We start from the raw sequence: 17,342 nt of genomic DNA, 5'->3' as shown, positions 1-17,342 counted from the left end.
GTTTTCAGAAGGTTAAGTTAAAGCTCGGGTACGCAGTTTAATTCTGGCGTCACTGGGCAAAAATTCCATAATAAACTTTGAGCATATTTTAATTCAAGTGGTCTGAGACAGCTATAGACTAATACACGTCTGCTCACCTCTGTTTTCAAGCTTCTGAAAGTCTAGCCTGTGACAGCTTTGGCTGACCACAGGTCATTTTCAGAGAGCAGCTGTCAATCACTGCTCGTGAACTGTCAAATGAAGCAGCGCTGGTCAAATATGAATCAAGATTGTGTCACTGCATCGTCTGTTTCTCATCACAAATATGTTCAGAAACATATTTTAATGACGGGCTGTAAAATGATGATGTTTGTGACCCAGCCGCTACATTGGAGACATTCGACCGACGCACCAAGCTCCTCCCACCTGCAGCACCAACTGTCAAATTTAACATCTTAACGGTCACTAAAATGTGTTTCTGAAAACATCTGAGGAGAGAAACAGTGACAGAGTCTTGCTTCATATTTGATCAGCGCTGCCTAGTTTGACAGTTTGACCACAGCTCAGAGCAGTGATTGACATGATTGACGGCTGAGTTACAGACTCTGCTGCTCTTAATAGTTGTTTTTGTGATTCTTGCAAATGCCCTTTGAGGCACCATGAGGAGGCAGAGGAGCATGACTTTTTTTTCACAGATTATCTGATTGATGTTCCACTGTCAGGATGTTCATGGACAAAATTTCAGAACTTTTCCGTGACTTTTCAAGGACCCGTAACTTTCTTTCTTGTCAGGCATTTTTCAAACATATCTGAATCAAGCTCTGTTTAGACATTGTGTCAGCTGGCAGGTATACATGAAGGGAGAGATGGAACATGTCAAGTTTGCCCACGGAATATTACTGCAACAGTTTCAGTGCACACATCAAAATTCCATGACTTTTCCAGGTTTTCCATGACTGTGTGAACCCTCAATCACACAGAAAGCAATTTAAGGTTGCAAAATACGAGGCGCTCAGCACTGCCTTTTATCTTTCTTCTTTTTTTTCAGTTGAATGCTACGAGTTAAAAAAAAAAACGCTTGCTGCACCTTTTTATCGTTGTCAGGCAACCACCCCATCACCACCTTACCCTAACGTTTTACTGTAATCAATCTATCATTTACATATTTATTTATTTTATCTCACTTATCTGACAGTAATCAGTGTGTAGCTGCTGATTAGATTTAAATCATTCTGGCCTTAACGTGCTTCCACACACTGAGTATAATAATAATAGTTTTCCAGGTTTGATGTGAGTTTAAAGCAACAGTTCCTGTAAACACTCAGATGAAGCAGCTTAGCAGCGTCAGCGAGCTAATATATTTCCCAGAAGCATCACGTTAATCCTGTGCTTTCACTAATTCCAACCCAAACAGTTTGTTTTCAGCTGCATGAGCGGCGGCAGTGTAACTCTCCGTGTGGTCGTCAGTATATCGGGCCGGCCTTTGTTTCCCTCCACAGTCGGCCTTTTGTTGGCCTCACACTGCGTCTCTGTCCCTCGTCACTCCTACTGCTGTTGTTTAGCATTTACTGGTTTTCTCTGGTTCATTTGGTCCCAACAGACTTTACATTTTTCTCCGACCGATCTGACCCTGCTCTGCCTCCCCCACACTCTCTCCCCAGGTCGGTTTGACGAGGTGCTGATCCGTCACCAGGTCAAGTATCTGGGGCTGATGGAGAATCTGAGGGTGAGGAGGGCCGGCTTTGCTTACAGACGGCGCTACGAGGTCTTCCTGCAGAGGTGATCAACTACTCTCTATTTTTTTTTACTTAATGTACAATCACATGGAGGTGTTTCATTAATAAATCAAGTACATGTGCCCTTCATGTGTTGAATAATCGACCATTCAACAGTCTGATTGAAGGAGCCTGATCCTACTGCCAGTCTCATGGTCGAATCCTCGCCTTTGTGGGGAAATGTGGTCATGAAACAAAGGATCATTCCATTTGGGCTGTATCGGTGGTGAAACTTAAAAATTCTTAAGAGGCATTAGATTTATCAAACTATAAATAAGGCCTTAATTGGTATAAAAATGTGCGTCCTCAGAGTGCTCAGACATGAGAAGTAGGATGTTATGAATCATTTTTTCAGACGTTGCATCATGAAATCTCAAAATAATTTTGCAATATCTACTTTCTTAAATAATATAAGTGAGTTTAAAGAATTTAAGAGACATATTCATTTGCTTTCACCGCCAACCCTGCAAAGTTAAAGTACCACACAATCATAAACAGCCCACTGCGAAGTCGCCACCTTGTGGTAAATCATATTAAAAAACCTATTAGTAATGTTAAAGGGATAGTGCACCCAAACATGAAAATTCAGCCATTATCTACTCACCCATATGCCGAGGGAGGCTCAGGTGAAGTTTTAGAGTCCTCACATCACTTGTGGAGATCCAAGGGGAGAGGAAAAACACATAATTGAAACCACAAAATATCTCCATACTGCTCGTCTATTTTGTGGTTTCAATTATGTGTTTTTGGACGTTTGAATCTGGGGCGCCGTCAGCCTCCATTAGGTGGAGTTGTGTTGCTACCTCCTCTCCTGTTGGATCTCCACAAGTGATGTGAGGACTCTAAAACTTCACCTGAGCCTCCCTCGGCATATGGGTGAGTAGATAATGGCTGAATTTTCATTTTTGGGTGCACTATCCCTTTAATGGGCGAATTTAGACTTCGTGTTACCTTCATTCTAAAGCTCAAATATGTTTTGCGGCTCGATTTGAGAACTTTACTGGCCACAAATGGCTCTTTGATGGTAACGTTTGCTGACCGCTGTGTTAGGGGAAAGGTTGGAGCCTATCCCAGCTGACACTGGGTGAGAGGCAGGGTTCACCCTGGACAGGTCAGGACAGACAACCATTCACACTCACATTCACACCTACGGACAATTTAGAGTCACCAGTTAACCTGCGTGTCTTTGGACTGTGGGAGGAAGCTGGAGCACCTGGAGGAAACACGCAAACTCCCATGGTTCGAACCAGGAACCCTCTTGCTGTGAGGGGACATTAGTGTGGTGTGGTGGTTGGCACTGCAGATACAGAAGCTTTCACAGGCTGATCACTGAGCTGTAGAGCTGTGGTGATTTAAACCCAGGATGTGTTTTCTAACATTTCAGCTTAATTCCTGAACCAGTATTCTGGTACTCATCTGTGTTTGTGTCTTTGTAGGTATAAGTCCCTGTGTCCAGACACGTGGCCTAACTGGCAGGGGAAGCTGTCTGATGGAGTGGCCACACTGGTCAAACACCTGGGATACAAGCCTGAGGAGTACAAACTGGGCAGGTGAGCAACACACAGACAGAAACAGATACAGACTGAGACATGTGTACTTTAATATGAGTTAAATAAACGAGTCAGATCATGTTTACAGGCTGAAGAAGAAGAGCTGATTGTTTTATTTTACATTTTTAAAACTATTTTCTCTTGTGTAGCCCTTTGTGATGTTTCCATCGTCCTTGTGTTTTGTTCTTGACCCTGAGCTGCACTTTAAAATATATTTGATTTCACATGTTTAACTTTTAACTCAACATTTTAGATCCAAAATCTTCATCCGCTTCCCAAAGACCTTGTTTGCCACTGAGGATGCACTAGAGACCAGGAAACACAGTCTTGGTGAGAGCCTGCGACACAGTTGATGATGTGTGGGGAATATTTTCATTATCTATCGCCATTCACCTCCTTTTTCTTTTTCACCTCCTCACAGCCACCAAGCTGCAGGCGGGATGGAGAGGCTACAGCCAAAAGTCCAAATACCAAAAACTGAGAACCTCAGGTGAGGAAACATCTTCACTGGCATCATTTCGCTTTTTCTCCTGCTGATCTTATTTTAGAGTTCATTTAGAAACATGTCTCTGTGAGCTGAAGTGAACCTGTTCGTGATGATGTTGCAGCGATTGCCATCCAGGCGTGGTGGAGAGGGATCCTGGCCCGGAGGAGAGCGCAGCGCAGGCGACAGGCTGCTGACACCATCCGCAGGTACACTCTGTGATAAATACACCTCACTCTGGGAGGAGATGGGCTCTAACGTGGTTTTACAATGAACGCAACAATTTTGTAAAGCTTTTTAGTTTCCTTCTTTAAAATTCCTTTTCTCGTCCCGTCCTCAGGTTCATCAAAGGCTTCATCTACCGCCACAAAGAGCGCTGTCCAGAGAACGAGTACTTCCTGGATTACGTGCGCTACTCCTTCCTCATGAAGCTGCGCAGGAACCTGCCCAAGAACGTCCTGGACAAGAGCTGGCCGACACCTCCGGCTGCTCTCGTCGAGGTAAGAACAAACCACACTCCCCAAAAATAGCTCAACATGGTCGTCAGCTTAAAAGGTTTGTGTAAAAAAACAACACATTTAAATCAGAATTTGACTTTGTATTGTTAAAGCGCGAGACTTTTTGGGGCAGTTACAGTGGAATAAAACAAAGTCCTAAAGTATAAATTTGAGGTACTTTAACTTGATTGGATTATTTTAATCTCATGCCATGCTATTTCTCCTCCACCAAATTTCTGAAGGAAATATTGTACTTTTTACTTCACTGCAATTATTTAATAACTTTAGCTACTAGTGACTTTACAAATTAAGATTTTTGCACATTAACCATATGAAAATATATAAAAGTGCAGCTGAAAGTATTAGTCGTTTTCTAATAATATTAAATTTGATTATCATTTAACTCATTTTTCATGCAACACGTTTGGTTCCCGCTTCATAAATATGAGCACTTGTTGCTTTTCCTTTTAATTAGTTCAGTTTTTTTTAATTAAATTGATTACAGTTTTTCTAATACCTCAGTGCATTTCCCTGATTGTACTCACATACTTTACTTAAGTAACATTTTCAATGCAGAGCTTTCACCAGTAACAGAGTATTTTAAGTGTGGTATTAGTTCTTTTACTTAAGACAAGGATCGTAATACGTCCTCGACCACTGGAAGAGAGTTATGGATTAAACCTTACATTTTGTTTTGGTATATTCACTATTATATTTTACTTTTATATTGCAAACAGAAAGAGTTTCTTCTTTTATATTTTGGAGACTGGGCAAAATATTTTGAGGACTGCAGGATATCATAATTTAGTATAAAAATATTCCATTAATATTATGACCATGTTACTATAGATTATTTGACATCTAATTAATATGTCCCTTTTTTTCAAATGTTTATATATATATATATATATATATGTATCTGTATGCATATATATATAAAATATATATATATACATACAGATACTATAACTCTAAAACGTTAATGTCGTTGTTTTTCACACCTGACATGGTTGCACCCCACTTTTGGACCATGGTCAGCCAGTTGGGAACCACTGTCATAGACTGCATTTAAAAACTGTGCGACATGTTTCCACTTCCTCCCACTGAACAAAAATGAGGCAAAAATATCCTGGATACAGCTGCTGCCGTCTTGTGCTATTGACGTCATTTAGAGCCAGAGTCTGTGCAGTCCATGGTGTCGACATCCGGCCCAAACGCCCATTCGACCAATCTCGAGCGCACAGATTAGCACACACAGCTGTCAGTCATGACGTCAAACCTCTTTTTATAGCATCGAATAACTAATGAAAACCAAACTATCAGATGAACAAATGAACAGCAGCGTGATGACAAGTACCTAAAAACAAGAAAAGGGTTTGTAGTTTGGCTGATGTCCCGTCTGCTTACATGGAGGGGAAGGGGTTTATGATCTATACTGCAGCCCGCCACCAGGGGGCAACAGAGATGTTTGGCTTCATTTTTGGGCAGCTGTCATTAGTCTGCAGCAGATAAACCTGCTACAGTGGCTACTCACATATCCTGTGTGTATTAATAACTCCACATACTGTGTGTGTGACTAGAAACAGATTTTTGTTTCTGCAGCAGAGCTTTAGTGAAAACACTCTGTCTGTGTCTTTAGGCGTCAGACCATCTGCGTAAGCTGTGCATGCAGAACATGGTGTGGAGCTACTGCAAGAAGATCAGTCCTGAGTGGAAACACCAGGTGAGTGTTGTCCCATTGTTCCGTCACCTGTCAGCACACACTCTCTGTACGCTGGCTGTCTCTTGTTTGCTTCACTGACATCTAACCTGTTTGAGCAGATGGAGCAGAAGATGATCGCCAGCGAGATCTTCAAGGACAAGAAGGACAACTACCCACAGAGCGTGCCCAAACTGTTCGTCAGCACCAGACTCAGTAAGACTTTTTTCCCTCTGCAACAAATGAGTTGTGAAACTTTTCCGGGCTTCATGTTGCTCACTGCGTGAAAGATTACAGCAGCGTGTCTCCTCTCGTTCAGATGGCGAGGACATCAACCCCAAAGTGGTGCAGGCTCTGGGCACCGAAAAGATGAAGGTTAGTGGAGCAGCGTCACAACACAAAGTGTGTTTTAAAAGCCGTGTGTGAGCGTGTGTGTTCATGGAGTGTTCTGACCGTCATCCTTGTGCTCCCAGTACGCAGTGCCAGTCACCAAGTACGACAGGAAAGGCTACAAGGCTCGGCCCCGCCAGCTGCTGCTCACCGGCAACAGCGCCGTCATCGTAGAGGAGGGAAAACTCAAACAGCGCATCGACTACGGAGCTCTGAAAGGTCAGAGGTCAACAGCTGGTCATCATCTGCGAAGGGGGGGGGGTGTCTGTTTAATGTGGACGGTGTTGGTGCTCATTAAAACTGTCTGTCGTCTGCAGGTATCTCCGTCAGCTCCCTCAGCGACGGCCTGTTTGTTCTGCACGTGCCCAGTGACGACAACAAACAGAAGGTGAGACCAAAGACATGTTATAAACGTCATACATGAACCAGATCTCATGTCGCTTTGTGGTTTGTTCTGCTGAGGTTTCACGGTGTGTGTTTGACGTGTCCTCACAGGGCGATGTGGTTCTGCAGAGCGACCACGTGATTGAGACCTTGACCAAGATTGCGATCTGTGCCGACAAAATGAACACCATCAACATCAACCAGGGCAGGTGAGAGGCAGGACATGATCACAGTAACGCTGGACACTCAAAGTTACTCTGTCTTCCTGTGTGTGTGTGTGTGTGTGTGTGTGTGTGTGTGTGTGTCCTTACGTAACGCTGACAGCAGTGTAACACAAAAATAAATCTACTCCTCCACACCGAAGCATCTACAGAAGAAGTCCTGTCTAACCTTCCTTCTGTTCCTCCTGCAGTATAAAGTTTACAGTGGGTCAGGGGAAAGAGGGCGTCATCGACTTCACGCCCGGATCAGAACTACTGGTGGCCAAGGCGAAGAACGGACACTTGTCTGTGGTGAGTCTGATGAACCCTCCTCAGTTTGACTGAAAGTCAAATTTATTATAATATATATAATATAATTTATTACATCTTACTACTTACCTTTACCAAACTTTTACCAAAATGACCTCAGAGGAACTGATGTTGATGTTAAATGGATGAGGCTCGTGTTGTTTCACAGAAGCTCCAGTTTATTACAGTTCATTTCAAATCCAGTGCTGCAGGTCTGAAACATTCATGTGTTCACACACAGTGGTTACTGCTTTGTATTAAAATGAAGAAGAAAAAAAAAAGATAGAGAACAATTTAATAGCCTTGACCATTTAAAATAAATGATCAAAAATATCAAAGTCTGATAATTATGTGGATAAATATTTGTGGGCCTATGATATGAAACACAATAAACAAATGTTGAGGTTAGGACAACAGACAGAATGGCGTGCGAGTAAATTAAAAATGTGATATCTCAAGAAAACTGTGAGGAAATGTCTTTGTATGTGGCACAAACGTTTACTCGGACTCGTGGATGAACTGATTAGATTTAGGGTGGTCAAAGGTCAAGATCAGTGTGATCTTGTATATGTCTCATTCTCGTGAACATGATTCTCAAATATGTCTTATTCTCATGAACACAATATAAAAAAAAACACCTTAAGGGACTTTCTTTAAATTTGGCACAAACGTTAACTTGGACTCGAGGATGAACTGGTCAGACTTTGGTGGTCAAAGGTCAAGATCAGTGTGATCTTGTATATGTCTTATTCTCATGAACACGATATCTCAAAAACACCTTAAGGGAATTTCTTTCAATTTCGCACAAACATCCACTTTGACAGAAGAATTTTGATTCGAATTTTGTCGTCAAAGGTCACTGTGACCTCACAAAACATGTTTTTGGCCATAACTCAAAAAATCTTGTGCTAATTATGACAACAGAAATGTCTAGTAGGATAAAATGACCTTCATCAAGAATGTTCAACACGCTTGATGAAGGTCAAGGAGGATTGAAATGTTAGTCTAAAAAAACAGTAAAAATCATGAACCCACTTTTTGTTGGGAGCGGCACGGCTGATCTGTCAGGTTAGTGAAGACCCCTCATCAATCAGTACATCAGTGTTATTTGGACCGAGAAAGTCCCAGAAATTGGTTTGAAGTTCTGAACTTCCTGTTGTTGTCATGTGGTTACTTCCTGCATCTGTCCAGTAGCTGTCGCTCTGTTGACTCTGACGTGATGTGATATTTCTCTCCTCCTCCAGACGGCTCCCAGACTCAACTCCAGATGATGGCCACTCTGACCACACACTTGCGCCAGGACCTGCGTGCTCCTGACCTCTCCCATCCTCCAATCACATGACCGCAGACCCCTGCTCTGCCTAAGCCAATCAGACGCCAGCTACACGGGTGGCATGTGCTTCCAATTAAAAAAAAACAACAAAAAACAAAAAAAAAAACACAAATAAAAATCCAGCAAAACTAATTGATATATTTATGTTTATATATTATATTTTTGGGATTAATACTGTTGCTGTTTGAATATTCTGATTTTTATATATGAGGCCAAGGAATAACAAATATGTTGGTGCACTTTTTCTGCACCATGTGTGTTTATTGTGCTTTATTTGGGAACATGACCAAGAAAACAATGAGGGAAGAGTCGGAATAAGAGACAACAACAACGAGGAGGAGGAGGGTGTTGTTGTTGATGAAAATCAGGGTTGCCTGTTGCCTCGTTTTTTTTCCTGTTTACTTTCTCTGCTCGACTTACAGGCTTGTGTTGCTGACGCGACTTTAACTGGGGCGGATGGCGTGTTGTTGAAGCGTGGAGGTGAGAAGAACGAGGCTGACGGTATGTAGGATAGCTGTGGAGAGGATCAGGGACGAGGACGAGCAACTTTTCAATCTAATGGTGATGCTTTGGCACGGAGAGGCTCGTAGTGTCAGACTAAATCAACAGTTGGATGTGCGACTGAATTTATGTCACAAATCTGTTTGTGCTTGAATGAGAGGAAGTCTGTCATGAGGGATTCACATCATAATATAACCAGCGCGCGGTGTAACAGTACGTGAGAAGAGGGTGAGAAAAGGCAAGAGAAAGGTGAAGGGAAACATGAGAGCACGCAGCAGGTCTTTGCCGTGACGCCCGGCGCTTGTGCCTTTCTCTTTGACTAATTTATTCATGAGTTGAGCTGAATATTGATGTATGAAAACCATGACACTCAGTGCGAGAATGAGTCGAGTTAAGTGTAGATAGAAATCCTCTGACTGAATCTTGTTCCAGCAGCAGCTGCCTGTACTGCAGCCTTCACTTGTAACCTGCTCCGACCTGGTCCGAGGCCCCAGCGTCTCTCTCTGTCGTACATTTCCTCCATCTTTCCTCCATCTGTCCCCTTCTGCTCTGCTTTGCTCCTCCAGTCTCCTCCCTGACCTGCCTGTTGTCTGTCGTAGAGAACTGAGGCTTCTGTCTGGCTGTGACTGAACTGGTCTGATGGCTACACCCGACTATGTTTCCACCAATGTCTCTAATGTGTTGATTCTTTGAAACAGGATTCAGACCAACACGTGAAACTAAAACTCACATTTTGAAGCTGCAGGTGTAAAAATCTGGTTCCGCTAAAATGCATATGAAGGCCAAAAACATCGGTTTAAGATGGAAGCTACTAAAAGCTGTGTCTTAAATGTTTGGCATGTTTAAACGGGACATTTTTAAAGGAATATTTTAACATTTTTCCTGAGAGGTAGATGGGAACATTGATCCCTCTCTCGTTTCTGTATGCTAACTATGAAGCTCAAGCTTAGCGTATGCTGTGTTCAAACTACGAGCGACACAGCGACAATGTACCGAGCTACATCATCGCCAGGTCGCAGCTCAAGTGCTCGTTAACGCAGTTGCATCATCAGGGGCTTGTGTGTGTCGCTACTTGCCTCAAAGCACCTCTACTGAAAGTCTGAAGTTTGTTTGTGGTTTGAAATGTATCTGTGCTTTTCATCAACGTCTGAGCCCCATGCTAACGTCACATTTAGCCGCCCCTGTGTATCTGTGTGTGCACCACAGTACACAGAAAGTTAGCATAGCAGGCCCCCAGGAATGCAACTCAGCCTTGCAGCCAAACTTGCAGCGAAAAATCCCCAGCAGCACAAAAAGCGTCGGTAAAACTGCTAACAGGACACCTCGAACTGCAAACAATGTCAACTATGACTCCGTCTGTTATGAATTTTTTAACCATGGTGGTATAATATTTGTTACACTTTCCTCAAGCTGAGAAAAGCCATTTAAAAAGCTATGACGTAATCTCTATGTAAAGTCTACGAGCCAAGCGGGAACTTGCGAGCGGAGCTAGAGGGAGGCGTTTATTCAGTTGGCCGTATCCCATGGAAGTAAACCTAGAAGCTAGAAACTTTTATTGGCGTATGCGCCAGACGAGCAACTCCAACTAGAATGACAGGGGTCCATCTTGGTACGCGTTATCTACGTATTATTTTACATCCGTGCAGCTTACTTAGCTAAACCAGTGGTTCCCAACTGGTCCAGATTTGTTCTTGGTCCATTCAGAATGGACCTGCAACCCACCTTTGGACCACAGCCCACCAGTTGGGAACCACTAAGCTAGACAAAAGCTGAAAAGAAAATTGAGGGAGGTTCAACTTTGATTTGTGGCGCATCATGGCCGTCCATAGCGACGTGTTGGATGTCAGTTTTTGGCCTCATGTTGCTGGCTTCCACTGAAAATGACTTGTGGCCTGTTGCTGTTTCACTCGTAGTGTGAACACGGCGTTAGGGGAAAGAGCTAGTTTGGCTCTGCCTGAAGGTAAAGAAAAATTCATCAACACAGGTTCGCTGTTTGCTCCTGTTCATAGTCTTTATGCTAAGCTAAGCTAATCGTGTCCTGACTGTAGTTTCGTATTTTTCTTACAGATATGAAAGTCGTGTTAATTTCTAATCTAACTCTCAGCAAAGAAAGGTGCGTTCGTGCACTTCCCCAAAACGTTGAACTGTTCCTTTATTGCCAGGAACTACAAACATCTGGAGACTTTTCAGGGTAGGAAACTTCTGAAACAGCACCTCAATCGTGATTCGACTTAAACAGTCAAATATTTCTGCATCCTTATAAAACATCACACCAGTTCAGGTTCAGGCCTCCCGTACATCAGTTCTACAGATAATGTTTCTGTAACTCTGACCAAAGACTGATCCTGAAAAAGTTGTGTCATTGAAAACCTTCGAGAGGAGCTCCAAAATGTTTCCAAGTTTTTTTCTTCTTGTTTCTTTTTCCCGGCTCAATGACACAACTCTTTCCCTGCATGGCTCTGGGTGGCGAGGCGGGTGCACTGCGCCCAGACAGGACTGTGCTGCTGCACCTCACATAAACTAGCCAAAGACCCTGTTGATTTCTAGCGATTCTGTTTGTATGATTTATGATATTATTATGAATGTTATGTTGTTTTGTCAGGAGGGACATCTGTGTGTACAGCCTGTGTTCTGTGTTATAAATGAGCGATTCAAGCCAAGTCAGGTTTGATGATGTGAAACATTTGGGGAGAAAAAGCTTCTAGTATTTGTTCGTTCATGTGCCTTGTTGGAGAGCAATACAGCAGATTCATGTGGAGTTATTAGAGAAATGCCTGCTTTGCCAGAGTCCTCGGCGGACGGCGGTCGTCGGGCCGTTTCTAAAAGTTTCCCAGCAGCACCCAAAGGTCTCCTCCCTCTGTGTGTATAAGCTTTACTCAAACCGGATCCTTAGTTTGTCCTTTGATTTACAGATGCACTCCTGTTATCAGTCCTGACTTACTGTATGCACCCAACCAATGTATAATTATACCAAACACACTAAAAGATAAGATACTAAAGATTTAAAAATAAATTTGAAAAGTAAATATAAACTGATGAATTGCTGTTTGTGGTTTGTTTTGTCATGTTTGTGCGTGTGAACTGGTGTCTGGTCAAACTTTTGTATTCTGTGTTTCAGTGTTAAAGGAATAATTCACCCCAAAAAATGGTTGTCCGTGTATCGATTACTCAAATGTATCGATTACAAACGATTTTTCTGGTGTGCCGAATTCAAAAACTGAGAAAATTCTTGATAACACTGTACATGTAATATTTATCTTTAACGGGATTTTGTCCCATCCGTCCATCCATTTCTATCCGCTTATCTGGGGCCAGGTCACGGGGCAGCAGGCTGAGCAAAGCACCCCAGACGTCCCTCTCCCCAGCAACACTTTCCAGCTCCTCCTGGAGGACCCCAAGGTGTTCCCAGGAAAGATGAGATATGTAATCCCTCCAATGTGTTCTGGGTCTGCCCCGGGGCCTCCTACCAGTGGGACGTGCCTGGAGCACCTCTAACAGGAGGCGCCCAGGAGGATCCTGATCAGATGCCCGAACTACCTCAACTGACCCCTTTCGACGCCAAGAAGCAGCAGCTCTACTCCGAGCTCCTCCCCCTATCTCTAAGGCTGAGCCCAGACACCCCACAGAGGAAACTCATTTCAGTTGCTTGTATCTGCGATCTCATTCTTTCAGTCACTACCCAGAGCTCATGACCATAGGTGAGGGTTGGGACGGAGAAGGACCAGTAAATCGAAAGCTTTGTCTTTGCCACCACGACGGTTCGGCACTGCACCAAACCGCCGATCCATCTCACACTCCATTCTACCCTCACTCATGAACAAGACCCCAAGATACTTGAACTCCCAAATGGTTTGGCTCCGTCTTTTGTTGCTGACATGCTCATCGTGTTCACACCAGAGAGAGATCCCTTAGGTCAGGGGTGTCAAACATACGGCCCAGGGGCCAGAACTGGCCCACCAAAGGGTCCAATCCGGCCTACTAGGTCAACACATTCTCACTCCAACCTTGTCACATATTAACATTTGGTCATGGACTTTCCACGTCTACATACGTCATGAAAGGCACCCTGGGTGTGTTGGTTGTTGACATTCTGGGATGCATTAATGTATGAGATGAAATATGTTCTGACCTGTTTTACATTCTGTATTTTATTGTTGCTTTTAATTTCTCCAGGATGTCTTTTTATAGCCGGTGAAGGGACTGCCGATGAAAACGAGCCTTTCAGCTAATTTGGGTGGATTTACAGTACTGGTCAAAAGTTTTAGAACACCCCAATTTTTCCAGTTTTTTTATTGAAATTCAAGCCGTTCAAGTCTAATGAATAGCTTGAAATGGTACAAAGGTAAGTAGTGAACTGCTAGAGGTTAAAAAAAAAGGGTAAGGTTACCCGAAACTGAAAAATAATATACATTTCAGAATTATACAAAAAGGCCTTTTTCAGGGAACAAGAAATGGGTTAACAACTTAAAGCCGTTCTGCAGCAATGGAGGTTGATCAAGCCTTGAAAGTTGGTTGGTTGGTTACTGCAGAAAATAGTGTGTTACCATAAAAATGGCAAGAAAAAGGCAATTAACAATGGAAGAGAGACAGACCATCATAACACTTAAAAATGTAGGGCTTTCCTACAGAGAAATTGCGAAGAAAGTCAAGGTGTCAGTGAGTACAGTTTCCTTCACCATCAAAAGGCACTCAGAAACTGGGAGAAACTCTGACAGGAAGAGGTCTGGCAGACCCAAAGCCACAACAGAATCAGAAGACAAGTTTCTGAGAGTCAACAGCTTGCGTGATAGGCGGCTCACAGGACAACAGCTTTAAGCACAGCTTAATAGTGGTCGTAGTAAGCAAGTCTCAGTTTCAACTGTGAAGAGAAGACTTCGAGTTGCAGCAAGAAAGCCATTGCTTCAGAATAAGAAGAAGAGGCTTGCCTGGGCCATGAAACACCACCAATGGACTACTGAAGACTGGAAGAAGGTGTTATGGACTGATGAATCAAAGTTTGAAATCTTCGGTTCATCACGCAGGATTTTTGTACGCCGTCGAGTAGGCGAAAGGATGGTTCCTCAGTGTGTGACATCAACTGTCAAACATGGAGGAGGAAGCGTGATGGTCTGGGGCTGTTTTTCTGGATCCAGGGTCGGTGACTTGTACAGAGTGAGAGGCACCCTGAACCAAAACGGCTACCACAGCATTCTGCAGCGCCATGCAGTACCCTCTGGTATGCGCCTAGTTGGTCAGGGGTTCATCCTACAGCAAGATAATGGCCCAAAACATACGTCCAAGCTATGCCAGAACTACCTCAGGAAAAAAGAACAAGATAGTAAGCTTGAAAACATGGAGTGGCCAGCACAGTCTCCAGACTTAAACCCCATCGAGCTGGTTTGGGATGAACTGGACAGAAGAGTGAAAGCAAAGCAACATACAAGTGCCACACATTTATGGGAACTTCTGCAACAGAGTTGGGAAGAACTTTCTGCAGACTATTTGATTTCCATTGTAGAAAGAATGCCATGAGTGTGTTCACCTGTTATATCTGCCAAAGGTGGCTACTTTGATGAGTCAAAAGTTTAGAAGACATTTTGGTTTATAAATTGATTCCATGATTTCTTTTTTGACCTCAATTGTTTATTTGTTCTATGCTTTCATTTCAGAGTACAATGAGACATTAAACTGCATAATTTTCAATAAAAAACTGGAAAAATTGGGGTGTTCTAAAACTTTTGACCGGTAGTGTACATGTGTTAACATGTTGGTTAATGCACACTGTCCCTTTTCTTAAATAAATAGATAAAATAAAAAATAGATGTAAGTCATAGGGGACTGAGTTATACAACAAAAACTACACAATTTTATCAAAAGATCCGTTCACAAACTCTCACACAACCCAAGCAATACAATGCAAGTCTTATTTCTCCAGTCGTATGCTCAGTATAGACAGATGTAGTTCCCAAGGTCATGGAAAACCTGGAAAAGCCATGGAATTCCACAATTAAATTTTTGCCTAGATTCATCTGGTCATGCAAATCGGATTGGTCAAATTCAGACTAGGGATGTCACGATTACTTGATTTCACTATTAACCGCGATTTTAAACGCCACGGTCAATTATTCGCAAAGATTCCTCAACACCGTCACTCTCCAAAGATTATGCCGGGACGCGGAACCATGTACAGTAGGCAGATCAGCGCAACTCTCACGGAACGAAAACAAAGCTACACAAGCGGTACAGGTGAATAGGCGTCTCCGAGTGATGAAGTATGGATTATTTATGTTTCAAAGGGCAGCTATAAGTCAAAAGCTAGCTAGATGGTTTGTTTTCCTGTTTAAAAATTCTCTTCTCAGGTCCAAAAGAAATGTTCAGAAACATTTTTGTAATATAGTTAACAGAAAGTCTGTAAAGAAATACGTGAAGCATTTGAAACCTTTTTTCCCAAAAGGGAAATCCTGCTGTGGATGTTTAACACGGAGGTGATTTTTGTTTAATTCCAGTGGGATTATTAAAGTCAAACTAAATCTTGTACTTTTTGGTTACTTTTCTTTGTTGCTACATTATTTTTGTTATGTTGGCAATAAATGAAACTTAAAGATATGTAAGGAGTGTTCATGTGATTTTATACATTTCTAGTGTGAAATTAATTAACGCATAATAATCGTGATAATCGTAAAACCGTGATTATTTCTCTGACATTAATCGTACCAAGAAAATCTATAATCGTGACATCCCTAATCTCGCCTCGCCTGGGAACACCTTGGGGATGTCTGGGGTGCTTTGCTCAGCCTGCTGCCCCCACGACCTGGCCTCGGGTAATCGATTGAAAATGGATGGATGGAATATCATGATCAGGATTTCTCAATCATGTGCAATACCATTTGTAGTTGTTATATCATTCAATATAACACTATCAGGCGCAGTCTTTTTCCACCATTTTAGTTCCTTCTCAGTAACTCATGTACTGATCTCACTCCTGTTGTTCTTCTATTAGACACTGGATTTTCATGTTGCTCCTTGAAAACACTTATAACTTGTGTATTAGCGCAGATATTTAACACTCTATTGTTCTAAAACTGGACCCAGTGAGTGACCCTGATTCAGGAACCCACTGGCTGTTGTTTAATTTGTGTTATGAAGCATTCTCTGGCACTAGATTTTCCTGTGGGATACATGTGATATTAACTTGAGTTGAAAGCAGCCACTAGGTGTCGCCCTCTGTGTGAATATCTCTCCCGGTGTGTTTTGTTTTCAGCTCCCGTTTCCTCCGGACTGTGTGAACCCCCCCTTTACTGTATTTCTAGGAATTGCACTTTTGGCATGAAGTAACTGTGAAGATCTGTGTGCAGAAAACAAGGGGTGGGGAGCAGCTCATGTTGAAGTTAGGGCATGTCTGCAGAGATGCGGCAGAGCAGCATTTTTATCCAGTTTTAAAACGTTTTAAATCACTCTAAACATTATGCCTCTGGCTAATGTTTGCTTTTAACGTTTTATTTTTTTTACTGGGTGAAAGTTTTTTAGTCATCGGACGTTTGGATCTTAAGTTTTTAAAGAAAGGCCTGGTGAGCCGCCATGGCAACACTGGGCGCTGCCGACTCACCTGGAAAAATGGAACAAATGCTGAACAAAGCATACAAAAAAATTGCTAACCTTCTCGAGGACATTGAGCGGATGTCGCATGAGCTCCAGAGGAAGGATTCCCTGCTGATCACCCTCAGGTCCTGTTTCCCGACGCTGACCAACTGGCTGGAGACCTCACGGACCGGTGAGTCCGCTCCGCAGAACACCACCTCCGCGCTCGGGCAAACAGTTCTCTGGGACCCGTCCTCCTCCTGTCAGCGGCCTGCCAGGTCGACTCCAAACAGAGGGACCCCCTGGACCGAAATGGTCATCCGCGGGCGGAAGAGGGCTCCGAGCGGGGCCCACGGCGGGGCTGAGCTGGCTTGCTCCCCTGAAGACCGAGCGGACGCTCCCACAACCCTGGTAATCGAGGACTCTATCGTGAGGCACGTCCACATGAGGGAGGCATTAACCTTGTCGTTCCCCGGAGCCACCGTTACCGACGTAACTGGGAAAATACCGGACATCCTGAGCTCCCATCCGCAGGCGAAAAGGATTATTATCCACGCAGGTACGAACGACATCGCCAGGCAACAGTCCGACACCTTTTTAACTCCATCTCACAGTCCCAGATGACTGTTTTTATCTCCGGCCCCACGGCCACCTGCGGCAGAGGGATTGGCAGCTTCAGCCGTC

The 17,342-nt window shown here is 43.3% G+C and overlaps 1 protein-coding gene across 11 annotated transcripts in view; it reads left to right on the top strand.

Annotated features, from left to right (window-relative positions):
- LOC125889148 (unconventional myosin-Ic-like) overlaps nucleotides 1-17,342 on the top strand; it is a 213,794-nt gene that overhangs the window by 102,464 nt on the left and 93,988 nt on the right. For 5 of the 11 annotated variants that reach the window (XM_049576886.1, XM_049576887.1, XM_049576891.1 and 2 more), the window contains 14 exons: nucleotides 1,641-1,758; nucleotides 3,191-3,304; nucleotides 3,558-3,634; nucleotides 3,726-3,794; nucleotides 3,913-3,997; nucleotides 4,129-4,288; nucleotides 5,925-6,008; nucleotides 6,107-6,200; nucleotides 6,304-6,359; nucleotides 6,458-6,593; nucleotides 6,692-6,762; nucleotides 6,870-6,967; nucleotides 7,171-7,270; nucleotides 8,512-12,137. In XM_049576886.1, coding sequence (XP_049432843.1) covers nucleotides 1,641-1,758; nucleotides 3,191-3,304; nucleotides 3,558-3,634; nucleotides 3,726-3,794; nucleotides 3,913-3,997; nucleotides 4,129-4,288; nucleotides 5,925-6,008; nucleotides 6,107-6,200; nucleotides 6,304-6,359; nucleotides 6,458-6,593; nucleotides 6,692-6,762; nucleotides 6,870-6,967; nucleotides 7,171-7,270; nucleotides 8,512-8,538 — 1,289 coding nt within the window. In that variant the 3' untranslated portion in view covers nucleotides 8,539-12,137. Of the gene's footprint in view, nucleotides 1-1,640; nucleotides 1,759-3,190; nucleotides 3,305-3,557; nucleotides 3,635-3,725; nucleotides 3,795-3,912; nucleotides 3,998-4,128; nucleotides 4,289-5,924; nucleotides 6,009-6,106; nucleotides 6,201-6,303; nucleotides 6,360-6,457; nucleotides 6,594-6,691; nucleotides 6,837-6,869; nucleotides 6,968-7,170; nucleotides 7,271-8,511; nucleotides 12,138-17,342 lie in introns of those variants that run through there. The other 6 variants (XM_049576892.1, XM_049576893.1, XM_049576895.1 and 3 more) reach the window with 2 other exon arrangements.

This window comes from Epinephelus fuscoguttatus, linkage group LG5 (genome assembly GCF_011397635.1).
Source record: "Epinephelus fuscoguttatus linkage group LG5, E.fuscoguttatus.final_Chr_v1".
NCBI lineage: Eukaryota > Metazoa > Chordata > Actinopteri > Perciformes > Serranidae > Epinephelus > Epinephelus fuscoguttatus.
This window is presented reverse-complemented; position numbering and strand designations above follow the sequence as displayed.